A 23813-nucleotide genomic window follows, 5' to 3' on the forward strand; every position below is an offset into this window, starting at 1 on the left:
ATGTGGCTCAAATAATAAATTAAATAAAAGTAAAATGAGAAGGGTTACGAGCCAAAAATGAAACAGTTTATTTCCGATAAGAACGACGATGACAATGTAATTAAATGTATAAATATATATTAGAACAACAACATGGATAAAACAAGATAAAAACAAACGACGTTTCCACACTTATTGTCATCGTCTTTTAAACTGTTTCGCTTTTGGGTTCGTAGTCCTTCTCATTTTACTATTATTTAATTTATTTTTTAATTTTTTTTAAACACAATTTTGTAATTCTAAAACCTGTCAAATATGCAGCAAACTGAAATATTTGTATGTCCTATGTATTAAATAGAAGATAGAAGTGTAAAATAATTACTGAATCATAACGGCCGAATGTCTAAGGGCTTTCAAGTCTTAGTTCAATCGTGTGCAAAGTAACGACAAAAGTAACTGTAAATTTCGTTACCGTTACCCAAAAAATGTAACTCGTTACCGTTACAGTTACCAAAAAAAGAAAGTAACGCAGTTACCAGTAAAGTTACCAAAAAAGTAACTTGTAACTGTAACTTCGTTACAAGTAACGAGTTACTTCCATTCCCTGCTTTTAACTAACTTAACAATTAACTTCGATTGCTTAAAATTAATTGTCCTTTTTTAAATTCAATTACGAACAGACTTTTCAGATTTCGTGAAAGTTTCGGAAATTTCTACGCATTCGTTAAATAAGTGTGAAATTCGAATTCTTTCGAACATCACTTCACGCAATTGCAACAGTAGTTTTCGACTTGAAAAAACGTGGGAGCAGCTCATGATAGCATTAAAAAAAAAAAGGAGACGAGAAAATAGATTTGGCGTATAAATGTTACGAATTAATATACAAGTACAAACCGTTGTACATTTCACTAAATTTTGCGAAAAAGCAATAACAACAGCAGCAGTTACGGAAATTAGGCAAACCTTCGAATTATCAAGAACTGATGAGCAATGCTATGTAAACGAGTAGCATGAGTACCGACCCTATGATCTCAATGTTAGTCAATCGATAATCATAATGCAACTGTTAAAAAGATTCAAAATTTAAATGTTTAAAAATTAAAATTACCAGAATTGACTTAGAATTTAAATAGTCAAGATATATACTATAATTAATTTGAAAAACATATTTGTACTTATTCTTTAGAAGCTTAATTAAAAAAATTTTTTTAAATCTTTTCACATAAATTATATAATAAAGGAGAACCGTCTCGCTTAAGAAAAATATTTTTATTGTCTTATATTTATATTAAAGCGTGGAAATATTATATAGAATCTAATTAATAAGAAAGATATATCAAGAGGACAATTAGAAAAATACTGTACATATGATTAACTAACTTAAGAATCAACTTTAATTACATAGAATGTATCTTTTTTAAACTCTTCAATAATTATTTTATATGTGAATCAACATTAACCAACGCTCGTGAGAGACATTCATCCCTTTGTTTAACTTCACCTTAAGAAATATAGGCTGATATTCAATGCATGACTGATACATTTGTCAGTTTCCTTAAAAATAAAACACTGTATATTTATTATATTCTTTCTTATTCTATTTCTTTAGTTTAAATTTATTCTTTTACATCGCCTATGCCATCTGGATTTATGGCGAATGTCGCCTCACTCTCTGGTAAACACGGTGAATCATATACCTTGCATATTCTGGTTTCCCCCCTGCCTTTACGCAAATATAATCTCGTCGTGCTTGAATGTGCTAAAATGTGACCACCAATCGGTTTTTTCTGATCACCACCGAACATACTAGCGGCACCATCGACTTGTGCAACCACCTGATTCGTTATAACTACGGCTATTCCATGTTCATCCGCTAGTCGCAGCAGCATTCTAAGGAATCTTCCCAGATGAACCTGTCTAGCTGATAATTCACCTCTGCCAGTATAATCAGTTCTATATAAACCGGTGGCACTGTCGACTATCAGCAAGGCATATCTTGCTTCTGTCATCATGGCACTAGCTAGAAGCAACAATTTGGTCTGATGATCAGTGTTGAATGCTCTGGCACAAGCGACGTTATCAAGCACCGACTGTCCATTGATCTTGTATTTCTCTGCTGCTGCTATTAATCTTTCTGGTCTAAAAGTATTCTCTGTATCTATGTAGAGACACTTGCCCTCTGCACCACCCATGCTGATAGGTAACTGACAGTTCACAGCAAGAGTGTGACACAGCTGAGACTTTCCTGATCTGAACTCTCCAAAGATTTCTGTGATAGAACCAGTTTCTATTCCTCCACCTAACAGCTTGTCCAATTCCTTGGAACCTGTAGTGATATAGACAATATTTGCTCGTGTTTGATGTACCTCTGTGGCACTTTTAAAGCCCATCATGACCATTTTGGACGCTTCCTGCTGCAACTTGTCTGCTTTGGCTTCGCTGATGCCCTTGATCGTCAAGAGATCTTTCCTGGTCGCGTAGGCCACTGACTCAACGGTATAGTAACCGGCATCCTGCAGCTTCTTAATATCTCCCGCTGTGATGCCATTTTTCTGTGCGACAAGTAACAAAGGATAAAACAAAGATAAAACAACTACGTGACAGACGTGTTCGAACGTGTACGGACATGAAGGCACGTAGTCTCGATAGTAGATTCGTACAGCGTGACTTACCTCTAATGTTTTGACCAGTTTCGCCGGAGTGTAATCATCCAAATCGTCTTCTGTATTGAGACTCACTGTTGATGCGGTCGCTTCCATTGCGATTGACTACAAAGATGTCTGTTATGTGCCGAAAAATACCCTATTTGAGGTTAACGCCGTTATTTCAAACTTAAACGTGCTTTTGCGCCAAAACGTCACGTAGTCACGAGGTGCTAGCACTGATCAGCCGAGTATCGTATCTAGGCATGCGCATTTTGACTACACACCGCATTTGGAATCACGTAGAAAGATTTGTCGCGTTGTTTAAAATAACTAAAAATGTTTGTATGTATACTTAAAACGGGACAAATATTCATGGGTGTTGAAAAGAAAGAGAACGAAAATACTAAGTGCAAAAAATGCAAACAACGTGACAGCTGGACAACTGTTGAGTCTGCTGAACGTAGCCATTATTATGCCGGACTCATACTGCGTCAACAATTGACGAATGACGATGGCTGATATTCAATGAACTTCTTAAGCCTTTTGATTGGCTGTAGAACCGAGAGGTCAGAGAACCTAATCTATCCCACAGCCAATCAACAGGCTTGAAAAGTCTTATCGACAGACACAAAATTGATGATACATATGGGATTCGAAAACGTGATAAAGGCTTTTAAATTTTTTGATTGGTCAGTTAGTATCAAATTGAAGAATTAAGGGGGGGGGATCATAGTAAGATTTAACCTCATCTAAAGATTTTCAAGAAAGAGATTGAATTCTGTATGCGTTCGCCATATGGAATTCAATCACTTAAAAATCTCTCATATCTAATTTAAATTGTAAGAAACAAATTACAATTGCATGTGAGAAAAATAATTGATTTATAATTAGATAATTTTTTTACATTTAACTGATTCTTAACATTTCCAGTGCAAAACGCTATCTGATTGATCAATATTCGCAGTACATTACTTTTCCGAGATTTCGTTCTTCGGAATTTCGAACTGTAAAGGCCTTCTCTTCTACAATTAAGGGTGCCGTCCCATTAAGCACGGATCGGAATGACGGATCGGGTATCTCACTAGAATTGAGCATTCCGTTCCAGTTCCGTTCCGTGACAGTTTTCTCTACCCGTCCCATTTAGCAAAAACGGAACGGAATGTCGCGTCGATCGTTGGTAAATATGCTTGATTCATCGATATTTCGTTATTTTGAGCAGTTGAAGCAATAATATACATATAATTTGTGCAATTATCTTGCTGATAATATTGTTGTGAGTTCTCTAAAATATTGAATTGTAACGGTAAAATATATTTTGTAACTAGATTCCTTTCCGTTTTTGCTGAATGGGACGGGTAGAGAAAACTGTCACGGAACGGAACTGGAACGGAATGCTCAATTCTAGTGAAATACCCGATCCGTGCTTAATGGGACGACTGTAAAAATTGACGACTGTAATTGGTTCATTTCTAGCTTATGACTTATAATTTATGATTTATTGTAGAAGGCCCATAACTGATCGATTTACGCTTCGATCTTAATCCTTCAGCCAATGGAATACAGATTTCGGTTAGGACTGACAGTCTTATCGGCTGAATTTTAGGATCTTAAAATAAAGATCCGAAACATAAACACAGCCTCACAGAAACGTTTTTTTTTTTTTTGCATAGCGAATAATTCAACATGGCTGCCTTAAGCTCGCTTTTATGACGTACTTGATGCCAATTGCCAATCATGCCCTCTCCCGCCTTTAATTCGTCTCGCAATTGCTCGGGCCGCGGCCGATCAAGTAAGTTTTTCAGTTCATGGTGCTGATATGCAAATTGATGAGGTAGCGCGATCGTCCATGCTCTTTAACTCTTTAGCTCTTTACGCGCTCGATCGGCGCCGCCGTTACACTGTCACAGGGAATGGCGATGGCATCTGCATTCCGCGAGCGGCGCAATTCACGATCCTTATCATCCAGCGCGTCCCTGAGCGCCGTCTTCTTCGACTTGGACAATACTCTCGTGGAGACCAGAAGAGCGGATGGTCAGACTTGCCGCAAGGTACGAGAGGACCGCGTCTTAACCTTAAGAGTCAACTCCCTTTTCTACCCCCCGCTAGCCCCCCCACCCAATCGGCCGAGCGTATTTTGTTCTTCGCGACAAGTCGCGCTCTCCCACGAGACGTCTCGGCTACTCGCGTCGCAAGAATAGAAGTCGCTCTCCCTTCTCCCCGTCCCGCGTGTAATACGAGCCGATTCCCCGATATAGAGCGCTTTCTTTGCGACGCGACGGCCGTTTCCAGGGCTATTCTCGGCGCGCCGCATCTCGCACCCTCGCGCGAATTCTCGCGTACATTCTTGCGAGAGATTTTAAATCTTCTTTCGGTTTTTGTGCTTCTTTCCTCTCGCTTTTCCACGTTTTTCCCCCCCAGGAGCGACGTGAACGCTCGCTGAGCGCGGAAAAGTGTAGAAGAGTGCAGCTGGTCGGACTTTTTTTTTTTTCGCACTGTGCAAAGTGGTACGAAGTCCGCGAAGCTGATCGCGAGACGAATCGAAATCTCGAAATATTCGAAATATACGGCCTACTCGAGATCGAGGAAAATTTCTTTAACCAAGAAGTTTTGCTGATAGGAGACGATATATTTTGCTGTTATCGCGCGCGGAGATGATTCAGGAAATATTCTAACGATGACTGTATGTAATGCATTGTTTCGACATTATTAATAGAGGTAGTTTTAAGGTTACCGACACGCTGCGGGAACGGAATTCCCGATACACTTCAAAGAGATAGTTTTAATGACTGTGAGCAGCTGCCAGCGGCAGACGCGCGCACGTGTTCCGCGTACGTACGCGTCATCCGCTGGTTATTTTCGGCCACTTCGGTGAGTGTGTCAAAGGGCAAGGCTAGGCAGCGAGAAGACCGTTCTGGGAACTCTGCCAGTTGGCTCTCGACTATGCAACGCAACAGGCAACGCGACAGCCGGTCCGACGCCTCCTAGAATCGCACGATTCCGGAAACTGCTTTCCTGCGGCGTGGACACATCGACGACATCGATACTGGAGCAATAGTGTACCAAACGTGTGCCGTCGGTCTTTCACTTTGACAGACAGTTCACATTCTTTTCTTTTTTTCTTTTTTTTTTTGTTCCACTTCTGCCTAAACAATCGAACACCATGAGTATCCCAGAGGGTGTCACAAAGTGCGTGGCCATGCTAAAGGCGGTGGACACGGACTCGGAAAAGTTCGCCGTGCTCTTCATGGTCACCAAGCTGGTGAAAGGCAAGGATTGCAACTCGGCTGCTAAGAGATTGCTCTTTGAAGCCATCGGAGCTAAGTTCCTCAAGAAGCTGCTGTCTAGTACAAGTGTCCCTGTGGACTGTCCACCACAGGTCTACAAATCGGTGGCGTTGTCCATTCTTTCTGCCTTCTGCACAGAACCCGAATTAGCCGCTCATCCTGATATGGTGGGACATATCCCAGCGCTTCTAGAGATAGTGTCTCAGGCTGATGAGGATGCACCGGACGACATGCTAATCATCGTTAGCGAGGCTTACACCTGCTTGCAGTGTATTGCACAATATCCTCCTGGACAGAAAGCGTTGCTCGAGCAGAAAGGTATTTCAAAGATGTGTGACATATACGCAGAGAAGACTTTCCAGACAGACGAGGCTCTAAATATTCTAGTCACGTTGGTCAGTACGTTTGGATCGGAAGCTTGGAATCCAACAGACACCGAGCCCTTCCACGCCATAATGAATAAGATAGCCTTAGACTTTGAAACTGATCATACGGAGAGAAAATTCGAGCTATGCACCATTCTACAAGCTCTATTGCAATCCTGCAGAAAGGAAGTGATATCCGAAAATACAAAGGAAGAGTCTTGGCCGTTGAGCATTCACAAGGGCCTGAGCGATATCCTAGGATCGAAAATAGGCAAAAAGCAACGGGATCCAGCTTTGAAACTCTCGTCTGTGATGATAGATCTGTTGGGCGCAGATTGGGCCATGTCCGACAAGGAAAAACCAAAGATATTCTTCCTTCTACTCATTCAATTGGCGTCGATCGAAGTCCGAATGCAGTTGGAGGACAAGCAGCTTAAAGCTGTGCTCGAGAATAGCGATTTGATCACGGCTTGCTTCGTCATTCTCGAGATCTCGATTAGCTACATCGTTACAGATCAACTGGATTTGGAGCAGAAAGAAAAGCAGTCTCTGTACACGGCTTTGAAGGGCGCCTTCGCGGCTGTTATCGGTCTGCTGAGTTCCGTATCGAAAATGAAAATGTTGACGAATGTGAAAGAGAAGATATTCGTATGCGCCGTTATCAGGGTGCTTACAGCTTGGATGGCGCAAGAAACAAGCGCGATGCGCCCGCAACTTTACGCCGTGTTACCGTACGTGCTGACGGTGGCTAACGATACCTTTTACGCGCACCGTAACAGGAAATTGGCCGAGAAAGTTAAATGTAAAGCCAAAGCGGACGAAGGAACGTCGTCTGGAGAACCAACCGTTCACGATCCAATAAGCGAGATTGACATATTGAGATTACTATTGCCCGCTCTATGCTATCTGGCTGTGGAAGAGGCCGCTAGAAAGATTCTTCTTCAGCATAAGCAAGACGAAATCTTGTTCGAGTGTCTCTCCTATCATTGGACCATCGTACACTACAAGAAGCCGCCGGTGCCGAGATCGGAGCGTCTGAAACTTCTACAAGACGGTAATCGCACGGAGGAGCTGGACCTGCATATTCTGGAGGAAATGAAAGATTCTAGAACCGCGATGGTGTCCATCTGCAACGTCTTGATGAACATTACCGTGCTGGAGGCAAAATTGGTGGAGGAATCACCGACATTCATTTCGCTGCTGAAGTTCATTTACAACAATCTGCCGGAACTAAAGCAGATCCCAGAGAATCTGGTGCTGCACGGTCATCTAGCGGTCCTAGGCTTGTTGTTAATGAAGCAACAGGCAAAACGTATCAAAAAGAACGACTTCTCGATATGCCGTTACATTCAGGCCACCATAAGATTCTTGTGGGATGCGTACATTATCGATGAGAGTAACGATCCTACCGAACTGGTAGTTTCCATGTCTTACAAGGAGCACTGGATGGAACTCATGGAGCTCTGGTTTCTGGGCATGCAGACGATGTCTGGTGTGCTGCAAGTGATACCCTGGTTGTCGCAATTTACGATAGAATCCGGCTGGGCGGAGGAGATCATCGAGACGCTGAAACGAGTGAAAATCGGCGGTCTGGAACCAAATGTCAAGTCCGCCTTCGAGGATCTGCTGTGCCATTTGGTGAAGGCTGACGATAGCGTCGCGTCAGTGCTGAAAAAATGCGGCGCGTTAACTGTCTGTCGAAATCATCGCATGATGGAGCTTGGAAAGCGCCTTTTTGGAGATTAAGAGCAATGAGAACATTACTGTATAATTTTTGTATTGCGCGAGCGATGTAAAAAAAATTACGCGGAATTGTAGAAGGTAGCGAAGAATTAATTAATCAAGGCGAATAATTACATAGTCGAACTTTTGTATAAAGAGCTAAGATCTTTGTAAAATAATTTCTCTAGTATTTTGCGAGTTAAATTTATTATTTTACGCGTCTTCTGCATATGATATTCGAAATGCGTATGTGCGCGTAGTCCAGTGTATATTTAGACAGCATCACGTCTGGAAATAGTTTCCTGGCAAGCAAGAAAACTAAGAAACTTATCGCTCGATGAAACTCTTAAGTAAATCGTGTATACGGAGATACATGAGAGACTCGAATATGTATATTTCGTTTGTATGTGTGATTCGTTATTATCAGATGTGCTTCTTTTTATTTTACGACATTGTGGAAGCGAAGATTGTTATATTAATGTTACTATAATCCTAAGATGCTTTAATTTGAGAAAAGATTTTGTAATGTGAGAAATAGTTTCCTATTAAATAGAAAAATTTTTTATAAGCGTTCGCTTGATTTCACCATCATCCACTTTCACTTTATGTGCCTAACATTCTTAAATAAGGTTATTTTTAACAAAGTTATTAAAAGAAAGATTACTGGATAGTAGAAACAATTAATTTTGAAATAATTAACTGCAAGCTACATATGCATTGTATTTTTTTTTCAAAATCAAGTTCATGTTTTAATATCCAGAAATCTTTCAGCTACAACTTATAGGCTTTGGAAATAACATATGATGATGTGTTGTTGTTGTTGTTGGCACAACTCATTTTGTTGTGATTACAGCAACGTCCGCGGATGCCACTTCGAGTGTCCACTAATCGGCTCGAGTATTTCAATGAATCAATGCATTTTCTAGGTAATCATTAATAATGAATTAAGTGTCCTAAAAATCCTTAACTGACCGCTGTATCCTGTCGTCTTGAGACCTTCGTTAATTAATAAACTCCACATTCAATATTTGTCTCTTCTACTTTACATCTTGTCTATCAAGAAATCGCTTTGCTAACCATTCTAATTTCTTTTTGTTTAACGAGGAGAAATTCTGCAAGCAAAATACAAGCAAGATGGTTATCTACGATTGTGCACATTTTTATTGAGTGTGGAAAATGCTTTCATCCTCATCTTTTCCTTCATTTTCAGTTCTTCACTCATCATTCTTTATCACTAAACACATATGATTATAATAAAAGAGAGCTAACATCTCATTGTATACGTTTACCTGCAGTTGACTGAGGAATTGACTCGGGAATACGGAATCTCGGAAGATGTGTCCGCCAAGATAACAACCACGTACCTGAAGCAATTTAGAAAATGTCCCGACAACGCGACTCTCACATTGGATGCTTGGCGTACCATCCTCTGGAGCAAAGCACTGGGCCACAAGTATTCGCATCTAGCAAAAAAAGTTTACGAAAGATGGCTCTATTTAAGATATCACTACATGATGCTGGCACCGAATACAGTTTCCATGCTGCGTCAATTCAGGAAGAAATACCTGTTGGGTCTAATCACCAACGGACCGTCGAACGCTCAATGGGAGAAAATTCAAAAGCTGTCACTGGAGCAATACTTCGATATTATCTTGGTATCCGGTGATTTGCCGTGGGAGAAACCAGAAGCAGAGATATTTCAAAAGGCGTGCCATTTTCTTAAAGTAAGACCCGAGGAGTGCATCATGGTCGGTGATAAATTGGAGACTGATATTTTAGGTAGATTGTCTTTTAACAATTTTATAATCTCGCAGAAATCATCTGAAAACATTTATTTCAAATGATATTAGATTGTGTAAATGAAATCAAAAATTATCGTATAGGTGGAATCGAGGCTGGACTGTATGGAACGGTGTGGATACCTACTACGGATAAACCTCGTCTCTCGGTGAACGATCCTAAACCAGATTTTACAATAAGACACGTAACAGAACTTCTCCGCATATTGGACAGAGGCCCAAATGCGCCGGAACTTGAAGACTGTTCTTCAAATGGATCTGATGGCAGTTAATGAGGAGATGCATATTATATTAATTTCTTTTCAAATGAAAAGCGACTCGCTTATAAGTATTTAATGTCTTATTAAGCAAGATTTATCAGATTTTTGTTGTGTTAGCGTTGTTGTTTTTTCTTATTGTATATGTTTTACATATATGATAGTATTCAGATTTAATATATTGATTTACATTAGAATTGATTTTTTTTTTTAAGTTTTTATAACTTTATTAGTTCTACAATTTTCAAACTTTTGTGAAATTTTTATGAAATACGCTGTAACTTTATCTTTACGGTATAGAAACTATCTATATTTCATATGACTTTAATATGAAAAACACACACACAGACAGAGAACTTAAAACAAATGCAATTGTTTTGATAATATTATACAGGATGTCTGATAAATAATTGTAAAATTCTCGTATAGAAGCAGGATAGATTAAACTGAGAAGAAAAGTCCTCTAATATTTTGCATTTATCATATTAGTTAACAAGTTATTAATTAATGAAAATAAATAAAATTTGCCTGGCCTAATGCCAAATGTAAGCGCACGGTGAGAATTTTACAATTAATCATCGGACACCCTGTATATTACCACTTTATAAAAGATGTTTTAAATGACGAGAGAACCACCGCATGTTATGTTTGTAATTATTTAATAACTTACCGAATTAATATCGCAAATAGATGCCAAGTGAGATGTTTTTCAGTTACCTTTTTGAAGTTACCTCCTTGAAGTTAAAATAATTGTAGTATATCGAATGAGAGGGAGACAAAACTTATGTACAAAACAAAATGCACAAACAGAGCCAGTAGTTGTAGATAAACGAACAAAATAAGATATGACAACCATATGCAACTATTTTATCATCCGTATACGTACACTTTAAAAAACCTTAATATATGTAATATATGTATATTTAAGAAGTCTGCATAATATATAACTTCCTGTTGTACAAATGCGTAACGTTTGTGTATCTGTACATAGATATGCACGGAATGTATATGCGCGGCTACAAATGTACATGATACCTATTTTTTCATGTATATTTTATCTCTGTTGAGAATTCAGCTTGTTGGACGGGTTATGAACCACAGATCCTTATACAGACTATATTATGAAATCAAATAGAAGAGCTCAGATGAATATGAATAAAAGATATATGAATCAAATCAGTATACTTTGTTTCCTAACATTTATTAATAAACTGTTATATATCATCAAATGATAAATGAATTATTCTCCTACGTGAACTAAATATTGCATATCCAATGTTTATTTAGTTGCTAATACAATAAGTTACTCGAGGGCGGTATATAAACATATATATATATATATATATATTATATATATAAAGACAATATGACGAATAAGGCGTTGAAAGTAAATGTTTCTTAACGAAGGAACAGAAATAAATTCATTAACTCAGTTTACGATTCTGTTTTATCATTATGTCCAGATGTGATTTCAGATTCCGTCTTCTCCTCTTTCGTTTCCACTGTCTCGTCTTGTGTGGATACGAGATTCAGTGTCGAAGGACTCGGTTCCTCAGAAAACTCAACTGAATTATCCACGACAGAATTATCACGAGCACTTTCAGCAGTTACAGTTTCAACAGGAATTTGCTTGTCTTCCAGTTCTAAATTGTTCACTTTCAAGTCCGAAGAATATAAAGTTTCCATATCTACTTGTGCCTAAATAAAGTAGAAATTATTATTCATTTCCGGAATAACACGAAGAATATTGAATAATCTTACCGCTTCGGTGAGGCTGATGTCTCTACTCTTGTGACGTAGATTCTTGCAAATATGTTGAACTTGTTTGGGATCTACACCTGCTTCCACCAACGATACCAGCACATCTCTTTCGGTGATAAGTAGTTCAGGATTCGCGTCGACCAGCATCACTGATTTTGTGGTAATTTTTGGAGATTTGTCAGCCTTCATCATTTTCTGATAAGACTCTAGTTTCTCCATCACTTTATTCTCATCTAAAATTTTTGGCGGCGTAGGTGGTCTAATCTCAGATACGGTTAATAATTTTTGCGCGTGGATCAAATCTTCCAGCTCCTCGTCTGTGTCTGAATCATCCATTATATTTAAGGAGATCTTTAACTGATAAATCTCGTACAGCATTTTATTCTGAAATAAAAAAGAGAGTCCATAAAGACAATATATTGCGATTAATATTGAATTGAGGGAGATAATATTTGAAGAATTCTAAAATATTAAAACAAAGTTTTTTTATTTATGATAATTTTATTATTTATACCATGTTTAATATTCCTTTATATTGATTGATGTGCTTCTTAAATACATCCTGCAGCTCTTTATCGGTATAAAGACCTCTCTGCATTATTTCTTTGGTGATGTCGTAAACAAATTTAATATATTTCTTCTCTTCTTCTTTTTGAGATATGAATTGTTTGGAAAAAGACTTTTTGTTACATTTTTCATCGCAATCAAAATCGTAACATTGTGAGACACTCGAAGATACCGTGTGATAATCGACTTTTTTCTGTCTTGGGGATTGAGATCTTGATTTAAATATCATTGAATCTAATCTAGTAGCTGCGCAAGGAGCTAAGAACTCTTTTTCGTATTTACACGTTCTATAAAAATAAAAAATGAAATATAAAAGAGAATTTTCAGATACAGATACATGAATCTCGCATAATATATTTTGTTCATAGATAATTAAAATACTTAAAACGTTAAAATAGAGAGAAACCTATCCTTAAAATATATATTTATTGAAAAATACAGCAACAATTTTTGTGTGGAAGTTGAGATGTACAATAATTAATAATTTGAATCTTTAATGCAAGCTCACCTCGGTCGTAAAAAGATAGGTGGACTGACCATGTCATGGACATTTTGCATAGATTTCAAGTCTTTTTTGCAAATAAAATTTGAAAATTTTTTACATTTCGGCGAACATGTCGTTGGTGACGTCATTCTACGGCTCTTTGATGTTGATCGTCGATCCATTTGATCGGTATCATCACATGCGTGACTACTACAAGCTCTCAATTGATCTAAATTACAATTGCAAAAGTCCAGATGCTTTGCATTTAAATTTATTCTTAATATATCCTGTGCGTAAAAATTTCAAAGCATAGATTAAAAAAAATATTTTAGCTTTGGAGAGATAACAAAATTCAAATTCTTAATCTTTAAAATCACCGATTAGCTTAATAATTGTAGAAATATTTATCCGTTTGTTACATTCATTCTAATTTATAATTTTAATATGCTAGTCTAGTTGAACTTTACCATAGGATGATGTTGAGTATCATAGGCCAATCTATCGATGACATCGTCCGTTGCTCCCAGACGCAAACAGATTTCGCTGTCATCAGCTCTTTGCACTTTGTATCGCTGATTTCTTTTCAAATAAATTTTATTTCTTGTATCAACTACGTTTCTTGCCAATAAAATCCGTCGTAGATGCAAGCTCATTGAATTATACGCCGCCAATTGCTCAAAATAATTCTGTCCCGTTTGATTATAAGCTACAATTTTATACAAATTTTAATATTATGAAATTAGAATATCGTTGTATATGTTGAACACTCACTGCTGCTTTTTAGATTAACCTGCTTCTTCATACATCTTGTCATTTCTGACGAAAAATTCAAATATACGATTGTCGATAACTTTAGTGGAAAAAATAATTGAACAAAAGAAAATTCTCTTAAAAAATTTTGAGCAATGTAAAGTGATTCAATGACATTAAAAATTTTCCATTCTCCCTTTAGATGGGAGCTATGCCATGTCTGCCACAGTCTGCCACTTTATTCACGAAGTTTTGTTGACGGTTTGTCACTAAGCAACAGACACGTGCTAAACTCCCGCCATTTGTCTGGTACTTTCATTAAAATCATGGGAATACGCACATGTAGCTATACAATTAATATAATTCAATAAGATTATATTTATAATCAATATAATTCAATAACATTATATTTAAAAATAAAATGAGGAACAGATGATTACATTTGGCATAAAATGGAATGATTAATATAATAATATAAATTTTTATAAAATAACATATATTCTATTTTTATATATTAAATATTGATAAATACTAAAATCGTTATCAAAATATTGACTACACTTTATCCAATAAATATTAAGAAACTTAATACATATAAACGTGTTCGACAACGATTATTCAATATAAAAATAGAATTTCTTTTTTTTTCTATTTTATTAGATTACTATTAAAACGTTAAAAATCTGTATATTTAGACTTAGGCAAAGTATTATTATTGTTGTTCGAAAAGTTCTGTTTTCAATAGACAGCGACAGTAAAATGATCTTCAATCCGATCTTGTTGGAGCTCTTGTATGTACATTATTATTAGTCTTGTAAAGGTATACTTGTGCTAAAATGGCAACATCAATTGTGACTTGAACGGCACCACACACTTGAAATTGCACGGGGGTTTCTCTCAAAATAAAGTAACACGTTTTGAAAATATCTCCCACAGTCCACATTGCCACCATCGCTATGCTAAAAAAATTACAGTAAAATATTAATTAAATTTTCTTACATAACTTAAAACTCTTATTTTCTTTCTATATCTAATCCTTACCTCATTCCTACAGTTGACTTGTTCGAGGAATTGCGGAGAAATTGAGGAACTCCTAGCATAGCTTCTATCAATACTGCTAGGAATCCAATAATTTCAATAAATATTGGTATATCCAGAAATAAATATGTTATCACACCACCTGTGCCAGCGAACAGAACCATGAAACCCAAGTAGGACTTGAAGTCTGTCCACTTCCAAAAGAATCTAGCATCCAAATCTGTAAAGTATAAAAATGCGCCACCTATAAATACAGGTATTTATATATACATATATATTGATTAGTATTTATATATATCTGCAGTATTAAGATATATTCACCTGTAAGTACACGTTCTTTTGCTTTAATTATCTGTGTTCTGTTTTGTACATTAATGCAAAGCTTAATCATAACAAACATTGTCAGAATCATAAGTATACTTTGTAACAAAAGTGGAAGTTCATAGTGTTTGCCAAACCTGCAAAAAGGACATGTAATATCAGTACTTGAAAATACATTTAACAATTTATTTTTGTCATATAGTAATAAACATGTATTAATCCTCCATAGATCATATAGAGATTTAAATGATTTATCAACTTTGAAACATTTTACTGATTCTATCTTAGATTTGGACAGAAAGAGTAAAAAAAAAAAACGTTTCAGGTCATACAATTGTATAATCGTATTTTTAAATATTGAAAAAGTATATCAAAATTATTTCAAATTCTTAGGAGCTAAAAACTCTTTGAGAAACAATTGTCGTTCAGCAACACATATGGTCTACTGTCTAAATGGAAATTCAAGGTAGTCTGTGAAGAGTTAAGACATGTCTAGAATATTAAAACATTATACACAAAGTATTGAACGACATTAAGATGCTTGGGAGTCTGTCTTGTAGAAAAGGATGAGAACTTGTGCCTTTGACAGGTACAAACCAGAATAGTATACGAAGCGTGTTGGCGATCAAGAGAGTGAGGCAAACGTAAAGGGAGAATCCTTCAGCATCTTCTTTTCTTTTGATTTCCTTGTATTGCGGTATATAGGGTATAACCGCGCCGAAGATCAACACACTGGATGCGATCCAACCGGCTAGATTCTTCAGGTTCAGCTCGTACGTGTCGTCCATCGTCAAGAGTCTTCGTTTCTAACATACCGCGCGCTCCGCCGTCGATCTATCGCATCGAGAAGAGATGATAATTATACGTGCGAACAATTAACGAGATAATCGTACGTGTGATAATAATTTACATTTTCAGGTTACAAGCCGGCCATTCATCATCATGTCCCTGATACGTGCCACACGAGCACGTATCCATATTCGAATGTCAGCTGGATGTTGATAGGCCGAATTTACTCGCGTTATACGTTGGGATAAATAAATGTCACTGCATTGTATCAAATTTCGTCTTTTGATAAGACGTTTACACTCGAGACAAGAGATGTATTCTTTCTGCTTTCACACGTTTCTCAATCGCGTTGACCCGCGAGACATTTTACGAGTGACCAATAGAGGTCATCACTAAAGCTCGAAATTTTCAGACTTTTCACATATTGTGCAAATAAAATAAACCAATTCAAAATTTCTAATTTTGGCGTTGGTGTTTAGTATGTATTCACGTTTATTGCCTTCCTTTTGAAGAAGAAAGACAATCAACAAGAGTGAATGATATACATCAAGCCATTGTCCAGAATTGCAAATCTTGGATAGCATTGAAAAAAAGCAGTATAAATATCTCAAGTACAATAAGAATTATAGTATAATCATAAAAGAGACATCGTAATTTAATAAAAATATTTTTTATCGACTGAAATATTTACAGTCGATATGAAAAAAAACATACTTATCATCTATTGATATCGTCACAAGTATATAAAATATATACAAGATAATATTATATAAATAGAATCTAAGTAAAAATAATTATATGCTACGTGCATTTACTAAGTGTTAAAATAATTTTAAACTGTAAAATCCGTCTCTATTATATAATCATATAAAATTTTCGATAAAGTCGCGCACGTAAATTATCGTTAATTATGTACATTCGATAATAGAGTTTTTCGATTATCTTCGGGAAATCGTTTTGTAATTGAATATTCTTTATATGTATTTCGATATATATTTTTGTGAGAAAAAACAATTAGCTAAAAATAGTTAAAGAAATTGCGATAAAATGTAAAATGCAGATCAACGACGACATATAATTCAATTTGTATTATTGTTGATGATACGTAAACAGGATACGATATAACAATAATGTTTCGCAATTATTCGGTAAACTTGTAAACGACAGACGTGTGTTTTCTTTTTTTATCATTTAATTGGCGTACTCTGTTCGACGGCGAGTGAGTGAAAACGAGTGTAATGAATGCGGCCAAGTCCTCGACCGAACAATCGCGATTCATCAACAGGCCGACCCGAGCGACCCGGAGTGTTGGTCGCGGTTAAACGGATTAATTCATTTGTGCCACCCGCCACGGCAAAGCGAGGCAATCAAGTATGTTCATTGAATTAGCCCGGGAGCAGGAAAAACACGCCTTTGCATCGCGTTAATTGTAGTAGCAATACCGCAATTTTTTGCAGGTGAAACTGCCAGACATAATACCAAACAAAACAATAACAATATTGCCGGATACTTGTATTAAACGGTAGCAATTGATTGAAAAAAGGTAATGTAGTTTTCGATTAGATATATAAATATTACGTAAAATATTATGCACAATATATAATTGTGTTGAATGCAGATGCAGTGGCTAGCCTTAATAATTTGCCTTTACGCTGGAGTAGCCAGTGCACGTACAGAGGAGGACCAGCAAACGTCGAGTGCAAGTGGGGTCTCGAATTCTCTTCCAGAACAGTGTTTTTACAGACACCCGATAGATTGTCCAACTTCGGATACAAGATGTCCCTGTAAGAGAATCACTCTTGCAAATATACCGGAGGGCAATGCTGCGCTTTGTTGTAATACGGATCAACAAAGTCTAGAAGATGGTCTCTCTTGCATAGGTGAGAATTGTCATGCGAGAACTCTTTTAATTTATTCAATAGTATGTATACTCAAGTATTTTTGCTACTGTAACTTAGGATTTCAACATTCAAACATAAGTTACGTTCACATACGTAATGCAACATTGGATGTATTTAATGTAAGCGAAGTTCGTTGGAGGATGCTGAAATCTCTGGCCATAACCGATGGCAAGATTAATCGACTGCGGGGACAGTTTCGCATGATGACACCTATACAATGTCTGAATCTTTCAAATAATGAACTACGCGAGGTAGAGAATAATTCGCTGACGCGTTTGGTGCAACTCACTACGTTGGATCTGTCTTATAATAAACTCACTTACCTTCCAGCTTTAAATACGATGAACGGTCGAGAATTCTGGTTAGACATCTCTGGTAAACAAGCTGCCGTTCAATACTGTTATCTTAATTAAACATATACATATTAACATATCACCTCTTTTTGTAGGAACAAATAAACTTTCATGTCATGATGTATATCATTATATCAATAAAACTGGCGAAAAGCAAATCACATTTAATCGCGAGAATGAGACAGTGTGTTCCTCTATGGCAACGTGGCATTGGTTCAATACCACTGAACAAGTGCCTCTTTCGCAGGTTCTTTACCTCAGTTTGGTATGTTTTAATAAATATAACATCTAGTTTGAAGTGTTTTACATACAAGATATAATTAGAATTAATCTTGACTTTTAGTTGCAAACAGAATGTCCGAAAGGTGACACCTGGCAATGTCAGTGTGATATTAGAAGACTAGACATAATCGAAGGTAAACCACCTACACACGCTGTAAGTGTAGATTGCAGCGGAATGCAGCTGACAGAACTACCTGAGAAATTACCACAAAACACTATAGCCCTGAATGTTTCCTATAATAATGTATGTGTGAAACGTGTTAAATAAGATTCTATCATTATTTATCACGTATGAGCTTTAGAATGCAAATTTTGTCTAAATTTTTCTTTCAGATTACAGTTCTAGATGATCTCAGTACTAATCCGTGTTACGAGGATCTACGAGAGTTTTATGCGGATTATAATAATATCTCCTCGATCAACAAATTGGAAGGTTCTAAATTTTTGGATAATTACGCAATTTTGAGTTTACGATACAATAAAATTAAATCAGTAAGTAAAGAAATATATTTAATTTTTTGACAATTTCAAATGCATTAGCATACCTTAAATATAATATGTTTAGTTACCAACATACATATTAAGTCCAAGTGCACACCATAAAAACTTCTTGAGTTCGAGAAATTTGGTCAGATTAGGAGGTAACAAGTTGCATTGTGATTGTAATACTGCTAAACATTTAAAGGTACAGTATACCATTTTATAAAAATGTACAGATAAGTACAAGATATAATATTAAAGAAAATTATTCTACTACTTTTCACTACAGGCATGGTTACAAACGCGGATATTGGACTCCGATGAAGTAATGTGCGAAAATGTAAAGGAAAAAGTTGTAGATCTAGAACCATCGAAGATGTGCGTGTATCCGGGAGACTGGACGGATTATATATATTATATTATCGCTACTGAGGTGATACTATTAATAGGTTTGATTGCCAAAGTGTCCTATGATTACTGGGTGTTCAAAACGGCAGGATATCTTCCATGGCCGGCGAATAAGATGCCAAAATTACCATGCGATTGGTTATTCGAAACATAGACTGTATAAGTACGTATAATGAGAATTTCTAACGTACAATGAAACTGTGCAATAAAAATATACAATTAGGATATGTTAAAAGTGCCTTTGTAGTGCGTTTGGATATTTTATCAAATGTCCAGCACTTTTAGACAATATTTTTATCTAGCTCTTCTAGAATTTCAAAGCAATCTCTGTACATATGTCCATGACAAATATTTTATAAAATTTATATTATTGTTTAAAAAAATGATTGTTAAGGCATGTGTTATACATAATTTTATAAATACAATTATAGGTTTATATATAAATTTTATATGTAAGTATTGATACAATAAATTATTTACAAACAATTTGTAAGTCTTTTTTATGCAGATATCTTTTTAATATAAAATTTCTTAAAAAGAGACCCTATTACGCTTTTTTTCACATTTTAAAAACAAATATATTTACACTTACATTTCGTTTTCCATTTCCTTTTCCTCTGACTTCTTTTCAATGCATGACTTTCGTTTACGTCGTTTATATGTAGGCACTGTTAATATTTTTTCACGCGTGGGCGCTGTACGCTCAAGCTTACGTCGTTCCTTCTTACTGTGCTTCTTCATAGCCAGCATGTAATCGGGTACGTCGCATCCAGAAGCTCGTAGAACCGCCGCAATACTAAGAAACGAACAAATGTTTCATATTATTTATTAAAACATTATACAAATGTGTGTATGAAAGAAGAGTCAATACACACCTTCGTAAATTTGCTGTATCCTGTTGAGTGAAAAATGTTATTGCTTTTCCTTTGTGACCGGCGCGACCGGTACGACCTGTTTCGGAAAACGTAAAACGTTTATGTACGAAATAGCTTGACATATCAGCGCCGTTCTATTTCTATAAATGTACTTTTGAAATATATGAAAATATGGTACAACTATAGTGACAAGATGGTATCTTAACAGATGATAATGTCCATTCTTTATATTCATCATGTTTTATTTATGTTTATTCTATATGAAAGCATGACCTTTTTCTATTGTTAGCAACTACATACAACAATAGCTTATACCGAAAGAGAAGAAAGGCAACTATTTTGAGCTGAGCGTACTTTAACAATAAGAAGAGAGAACGATAAGAATGACTAGAAACAGTTATATATATGTATATATTATAGGAATTGAACTCTATTTTAAATGAGATAACGTCAAAATTTTAGATATTGAGCCTTCTTATAGTAAAAGACTGATATCGGAGATGGTATATATTAAAAAACAGACACACGGCATAAACAAACAAAATGTACACCAATATGATACATTCTCTTTCTTCTTCTTGAATTTATCTATCCTTGTTTTCCTCTTTTTCCTTCTTTGACTTTCTATCCTAACGGCATTATTCCAATTGTCATCACAAAGATCAGCACTCTTTTCTCATAGCTGCAGAGTATCTTATTCAATTTTGATTATCATTTGTATTGTGACACAGAAGAATTTTATTCATGGATATTTTAATTCTTTTTCTACCAATTTTGACAAGGTACATAAATTCATATACTTTTAAAATAATTTTTATGACTCCGTTAAGTTTTATTTTGTATTTTTATTAGGATCTTTTTTACTCTTATGACATCAGTTTTCTATATCTTTTGTATCTTAATTATGCAATTTGGATGAAGATTGTTTGTAATTTTTGTATTATTTAACCGAAGAATGTTTTATATTTATTGTACTTTTTTAATTATATTTAAATTTTACTTTTATACATTGAAAATGACCCGATCGGAGTCGAAACGTCTGGAAATTTTATATGTATATAGTTTGTTTTTTAAATTATACGTACGTTAAACATATTTGGCTCTTTGCCCTTTTTCTTATTTATATTATCTATTTTAAGGATTTACTGATAATACTGATAATATCAATACATACCTATTCTGTGAATGTAAGAGATGGCGGACGGGGGAAAATCATAATTTATAACGAGATTTACGCCTTTAAAATCTATACCTCTGCCCATTAATTCTGTGCAGATCAAAACCCAAATCTTTCCCTCTCTAAAGCAACGCACAGTATTGTCTCGCTAGAGAAATTAATGTACAGTTAGATAAGTTGTGCAAAATAATCTTTTTTTTTTTTACCATACCTGTGTCATTGTTCTATCAGCGTGAATAACGTCCACATTAATTCCGTCATATATAAGCTCGTTAAAAAGTTCTTGAGCTCTCTCTTTGCTTTGTACAAATACCAAGACCGGTGGTGATATACCCTTTATTGACAATTAGAAATGCGTTTACAATTACAATATTCAAGAAAAGTAATAAAATATTGCAAATAAATTGTCCTACCTTCTGAATAATGTTTCTAAACTCCACTAATTTGCCTCTTTCACTACCAACAAAAAGAAGCTTCTGATCTACCAAATCTGCAGCTGCATTTCTGTAATAAGGAAATATAATTATTAATAGAGTGTGTGTGTTTCCAAGGTTATAAAATTTATCAAGCCATACATAAACATGTACCTTTGCCCAACTGTTACTGTTACAAGACCCTTCATGTTACGACGGCACCATTTTGACACTGCTGGAGTATTTGTTGCACTGAACATACCGCGACGTAAATTTGTATTAACGCAAGCCTTTGTAATTTCTTCTAATTGCTCCCTAAAACCACGTATTCCTTCCTCGAAAAGTTTATCGGTTTCATCCACAATCAACCATTCAACACTGCAAAATAGAATAAAAATATTATTGTGCTTAAGTGTGATTTTGATCAATATATGTTATAATGGTAAAAAAACGTACTTATTTAATGAAATAGCTGGAGGATCTTGATTTAAAAGGAATACTAATCGCTTTGGTGTAGTAATTAAAATATCTGGAAAATACATATAAGTTTTAATAAAACCATTTCTATTAAAATTTTCACACTGGCTAACTCACCAAACTTTTGCGAGCTTGAAGGTCCATATTTAGTAAGAGCCTGATTTACTTTACTAATTATGTGAATTCTAAAATCACAGCCATCACTCAATTTTAAGCATTCCCTATAAGTCTGTTTGGCCAACTCCCTTGTAGGATTTAGAATAACAGCACGAAAGCCTTTCTTTTGTGGTCCTCGTAAACTATGAATAATTGGTAACAAAAATGCTGCAGTTTTTCCTGATCCTGTTGGAGCACAAGCCAGTATCTGTCTATCCTGTCATTAAAAAAAATCTTTACTAAAAATATTTTAATTACACAGCATTATATTATACATTATAGAATTATTTACCTCTAGCATAATTGGCATTGCTTGCATTTGTATTGGTGTTGGATACATATACCCACTATTTTTCATATTATTTATCAAACTTTCTGACACTTGGTAGTTTGTTTTTAATTCTTCAAATTCTAATATTAATTTAGGTACATGACTGCCTGTGACTGAAATACGATTCATATTTCTCAGATGATTTATCTGAAAAATTAAAGATATTTTAGATATAACATTTTCTTTACATTTATACTTGGGCTGTTACTTTTGACAACTTGGAAGATTCAAAAGAATCCAAATTTTTAAAGTTAACTTCAAATCTTTGAAATTTAAAGTGTTTGACAGTTTCAAAGCAACAAAAATCGAATTTTCTTGAATTTTTTAACTTGTGACAAGTAACAGCTATACTTTGTAGTTCATTACAAAGTTATCAAACCTTCTCCTGTTCTAGTTTCAACAACTTGTCAGCAGTTGCGACTTTTTTACGTTTCTTAACTGAAACGCCTCCATCTTTTGGTACCGATAGTCCATCCAGCAATGTTATTTCATCAACATCTTCATTCTGATCTTTATATTTTCTTTTTGCTTTGCTTTCTGTAGGCTGTAATATTTCGTCTTTAATTTTTTTAACTGTATTATTTATATCATTTTTACTTGGTTTCACCATCTATAAGAAAATATCAACATGATTGAAATGAGCAAATGAGAAACATCTTTGAAGAAATGATTACCTGAAATCTTTCTGCATCTTTTCGAAAGCGATTTATATCAAATTTAACACCGGCAGCAAGCTTTTTGAAAAGATCGTGAGCATCCATTATATTAATAAATTAATATATAAAAATTATTTGCAAAATCAAGTCACATGGACCACGTGCAGGCTTGCATGCTTACGGAACAATCAGAAATAATAAGCAAGGTTGGGTATGTATTCAAATGATTAGCATCAGTCACGATTAGTGGTATATTTGAGGTTAGAAAATATGTAAGAAGCTAGTGCGAAAATGAGACATCTACTGGAATTGATGAGAAACTATTAGCTAAATCGATTGATAAAAAGGTGAGTCGATAACAAAGAAAGAAAGATATATTTCGTTCTTTAATATGGATTCATTTTTTTATCAATCAATTTAGCTCTGCTATTTTTGAGAATATTTTTTTCGAAAATGAAACCTTGTACAAAACATATTCGATTTATTTTTTATAAAAAACTATTTTCATTTCAATTGTATTTTGTATCCATTTCCTTAAAGGTA

At 35.4% G+C, this 23813-nt stretch overlaps 7 protein-coding genes across 8 annotated transcripts; 3 read left to right on the forward strand and 4 right to left on the reverse strand.

Moving 5' to 3' along the window:
* Positions 1-1501: 1501 nt before the first annotated feature.
* LOC108778007 (RAD51 recombinase homolog spn-A) lies at positions 1502-2973 on the reverse strand. The gene is made up of 2 exons (XM_018545053.1): positions 2652-2973; positions 1502-2531 (listed from the first exon to the last, which is right to left on the reverse strand). Exons 1-2 carry the CDS (start codon positions 2736-2738, stop codon positions 1596-1598), a joined length of 1023 nt encoding a protein of 340 aa, XP_018400555.1. The 5' UTR covers positions 2739-2973; the 3' UTR covers positions 1502-1595.
* A 1468-nt stretch (positions 2974-4441) lies between these two features.
* Positions 4442-10066, forward strand: LOC108778085 (N-acylneuraminate-9-phosphatase). Its single transcript, XM_018545182.1, has 3 exons — positions 4442-4672; positions 9291-9774; positions 9879-10066. Exons 1-3 carry the CDS (start codon positions 4535-4537, stop codon positions 10064-10066), a joined length of 810 nt encoding a protein of 269 aa, XP_018400684.1. The 5' UTR covers positions 4442-4534.
* On the forward strand, positions 5498-8527 carry Neurochondrin (neurochondrin). Its single transcript, XM_018545181.1, has one exon. The coding sequence runs from the start codon at positions 5785-5787 to the stop codon at positions 8017-8019; it is 2235 nt and encodes a 744-aa protein (XP_018400683.1). The 5' UTR covers positions 5498-5784; the 3' UTR covers positions 8020-8527.
* A 1298-nt stretch (positions 10067-11364) lies between the features above and the next one.
* Positions 11365-13836, reverse strand: LOC108778017 (uncharacterized). Its single transcript, XM_018545067.1, has 6 exons — positions 13635-13836; positions 13331-13569; positions 12888-13150; positions 12327-12666; positions 11813-12196; positions 11365-11749 (listed from the first exon to the last, which is right to left on the reverse strand). Exons 1-6 carry the CDS (start codon positions 13675-13677, stop codon positions 11486-11488), a joined length of 1533 nt encoding a protein of 510 aa, XP_018400569.1. The 5' UTR covers positions 13678-13836; the 3' UTR covers positions 11365-11485.
* A 500-nt stretch (positions 13837-14336) lies between these two features.
* LOC108778023 (PQ-loop repeat-containing protein 1) lies at positions 14337-16079 on the reverse strand. Its single transcript, XM_018545075.1, has 5 exons — positions 15883-16079; positions 15570-15806; positions 14973-15109; positions 14655-14871; positions 14337-14572 (listed from the first exon to the last, which is right to left on the reverse strand). Exons 2-5 carry the CDS (start codon positions 15758-15760, stop codon positions 14380-14382), a joined length of 738 nt encoding a protein of 245 aa, XP_018400577.1. The 5' UTR covers positions 15761-15806; positions 15883-16079; the 3' UTR covers positions 14337-14379.
* A 782-nt stretch (positions 16080-16861) lies between these two features.
* hfw (leucine-rich repeat domain-containing protein hfw) lies at positions 16862-19501 on the forward strand. Of its 2 annotated transcripts, XM_018544898.1 has the most exons (9): positions 16862-17132; positions 17219-17304; positions 17380-17641; positions 17720-18037; positions 18111-18280; positions 18359-18541; positions 18631-18789; positions 18863-18982; positions 19067-19501. In XM_018544898.1, the coding sequence occupies exons 3-9, from the start codon at positions 17380-17382 to the stop codon at positions 19337-19339; spliced, it is 1485 nt and encodes a 494-aa protein (XP_018400400.1). In that variant the 5' UTR covers positions 16862-17132; positions 17219-17304; the 3' UTR covers positions 19340-19501. The 2 variants fall into 2 exon arrangements, with proteins under 2 accessions (XP_018400400.1, XP_018400399.1); XM_018544897.1 differs by lacking the exons at positions 16862-17132; positions 17219-17304 and having other exon boundaries at positions 17374-17641.
* ais (DExD-box helicase 52) lies at positions 17467-23409 on the reverse strand. The gene is made up of 13 exons (XM_018544896.1): positions 23289-23409; positions 22994-23224; positions 22576-22761; positions 22245-22500; positions 22107-22179; positions 21825-22028; positions 21651-21741; positions 21449-21571; positions 21235-21385; positions 20061-20136; positions 19778-19981; positions 17986-18066; positions 17467-17543 (listed from the first exon to the last, which is right to left on the reverse strand). The coding sequence occupies exons 1-12, from the start codon at positions 23373-23375 to the stop codon at positions 18063-18065; spliced, it is 1686 nt and encodes a 561-aa protein (XP_018400398.1). The 5' UTR covers positions 23376-23409; the 3' UTR covers positions 17467-17543; positions 17986-18062.
* Between the last annotated feature and the right edge of the window lie 404 nt (positions 23410-23813).

Source organism: Cyphomyrmex costatus, unplaced genomic scaffold (assembly GCF_001594065.2).
Source record: "Cyphomyrmex costatus isolate MS0001 unplaced genomic scaffold, Ccosl1.0 scaffold474, whole genome shotgun sequence".
NCBI classification, from domain to species: Eukaryota; Metazoa; Arthropoda; class Insecta; order Hymenoptera; family Formicidae; genus Cyphomyrmex; species Cyphomyrmex costatus.

What these genes read in the sequence shown, in the direction of transcription:
- LOC108778007 (XM_018545053.1), bottom strand. Translation starts at nt 2,738, where the DNA reads ATGGAAGCGACCGCATCAACAGTGAGTCTCAATACAGAAGACGATTTG. An exon ending in AACTGGTCAAAACATTAGAG is followed by an intron (nt 2,532 to 2,651) that starts GTAAGTCACGCT and finishes CTTGTCGCACAG; the next exon opens with AAAAATGGCATCACAGCGGG.
- LOC108778085 (XM_018545182.1), top strand. Translation starts at nt 4,535, where the DNA reads ATGGCGATGGCATCTGCATTCCGCGAGCGGCGCAATTCACGATCCTTA. An exon ending in ATGGTCAGACTTGCCGCAAG is followed by an intron (nt 4,673 to 9,290) that starts GTACGAGAGGAC and finishes GTTTACCTGCAG; the next exon opens with TTGACTGAGGAATTGACTCG. An exon ending in ATTGGAGACTGATATTTTAG is followed by an intron (nt 9,775 to 9,878) that starts GTAGATTGTCTT and finishes ATTATCGTATAG; the next exon opens with GTGGAATCGAGGCTGGACTG.
- Neurochondrin (XM_018545181.1), top strand. Translation starts at nt 5,785, where the DNA reads ATGAGTATCCCAGAGGGTGTCACAAAGTGCGTGGCCATGCTAAAGGCG.
- LOC108778017 (XM_018545067.1), bottom strand. Translation starts at nt 13,677, where the DNA reads ATGACAAGATGTATGAAGAAGCAGGTTAATCTAAAAAGCAGCA. An exon ending in GGTTAATCTAAAAAGCAGCA is followed by an intron (nt 13,570 to 13,634) that starts GTGAGTGTTCAA and finishes ATAAAATTGTAG; the next exon opens with CTTATAATCAAACGGGACAG. An exon ending in CCTATCTTTTTACGACCGAG is followed by an intron (nt 12,667 to 12,887) that starts GTGAGCTTGCAT and finishes TTATTTTTATAG; the next exon opens with AACGTGTAAATACGAAAAAG.
- LOC108778023 (XM_018545075.1), bottom strand. Translation starts at nt 15,760, where the DNA reads ATGGACGACACGTACGAGCTGAACCTGAAGAATCTAGCCGGTTGGATC. An exon ending in ACGCTTCGTATACTATTCTG is followed by an intron (nt 15,110 to 15,569) that starts GTTTGTACCTGT and finishes TCCTTTTTGCAG; the next exon opens with GTTTGGCAAACACTATGAAC. An exon ending in AAAAGAACGTGTACTTACAG is followed by an intron (nt 14,872 to 14,972) that starts GTGAATATATCT and finishes TATACTTTACAG; the next exon opens with ATTTGGATGCTAGATTCTTT.
- hfw (XM_018544897.1), top strand. Translation starts at nt 17,374, where the DNA reads ATGCAGATGCAGTGGCTAGCCTTAATAATTTGCCTTTACGCTGGAGTA. An exon ending in TGAATGTTTCCTATAATAAT is followed by an intron (nt 18,542 to 18,630) that starts GTATGTGTGAAA and finishes TTTTTCTTTCAG; the next exon opens with ATTACAGTTCTAGATGATCT. An exon ending in GATACAATAAAATTAAATCA is followed by an intron (nt 18,790 to 18,862) that starts GTAAGTAAAGAA and finishes TAATATGTTTAG; the next exon opens with TTACCAACATACATATTAAG.
- ais (XM_018544896.1), bottom strand. Translation starts at nt 23,375, where the DNA reads ATGGATGCTCACGATCTTTTCAAAAAGCTTGCTGCCGGTGTTAAATTT. An exon ending in CAATGCCAATTATGCTAGAG is followed by an intron (nt 22,501 to 22,575) that starts GTAAATAATTCT and finishes TTTTAATGACAG; the next exon opens with GATAGACAGATACTGGCTTG. An exon ending in TTCAAGCTCGCAAAAGTTTG is followed by an intron (nt 22,180 to 22,244) that starts GTGAGTTAGCCA and finishes TGTATTTTCCAG; the next exon opens with ATATTTTAATTACTACACCA.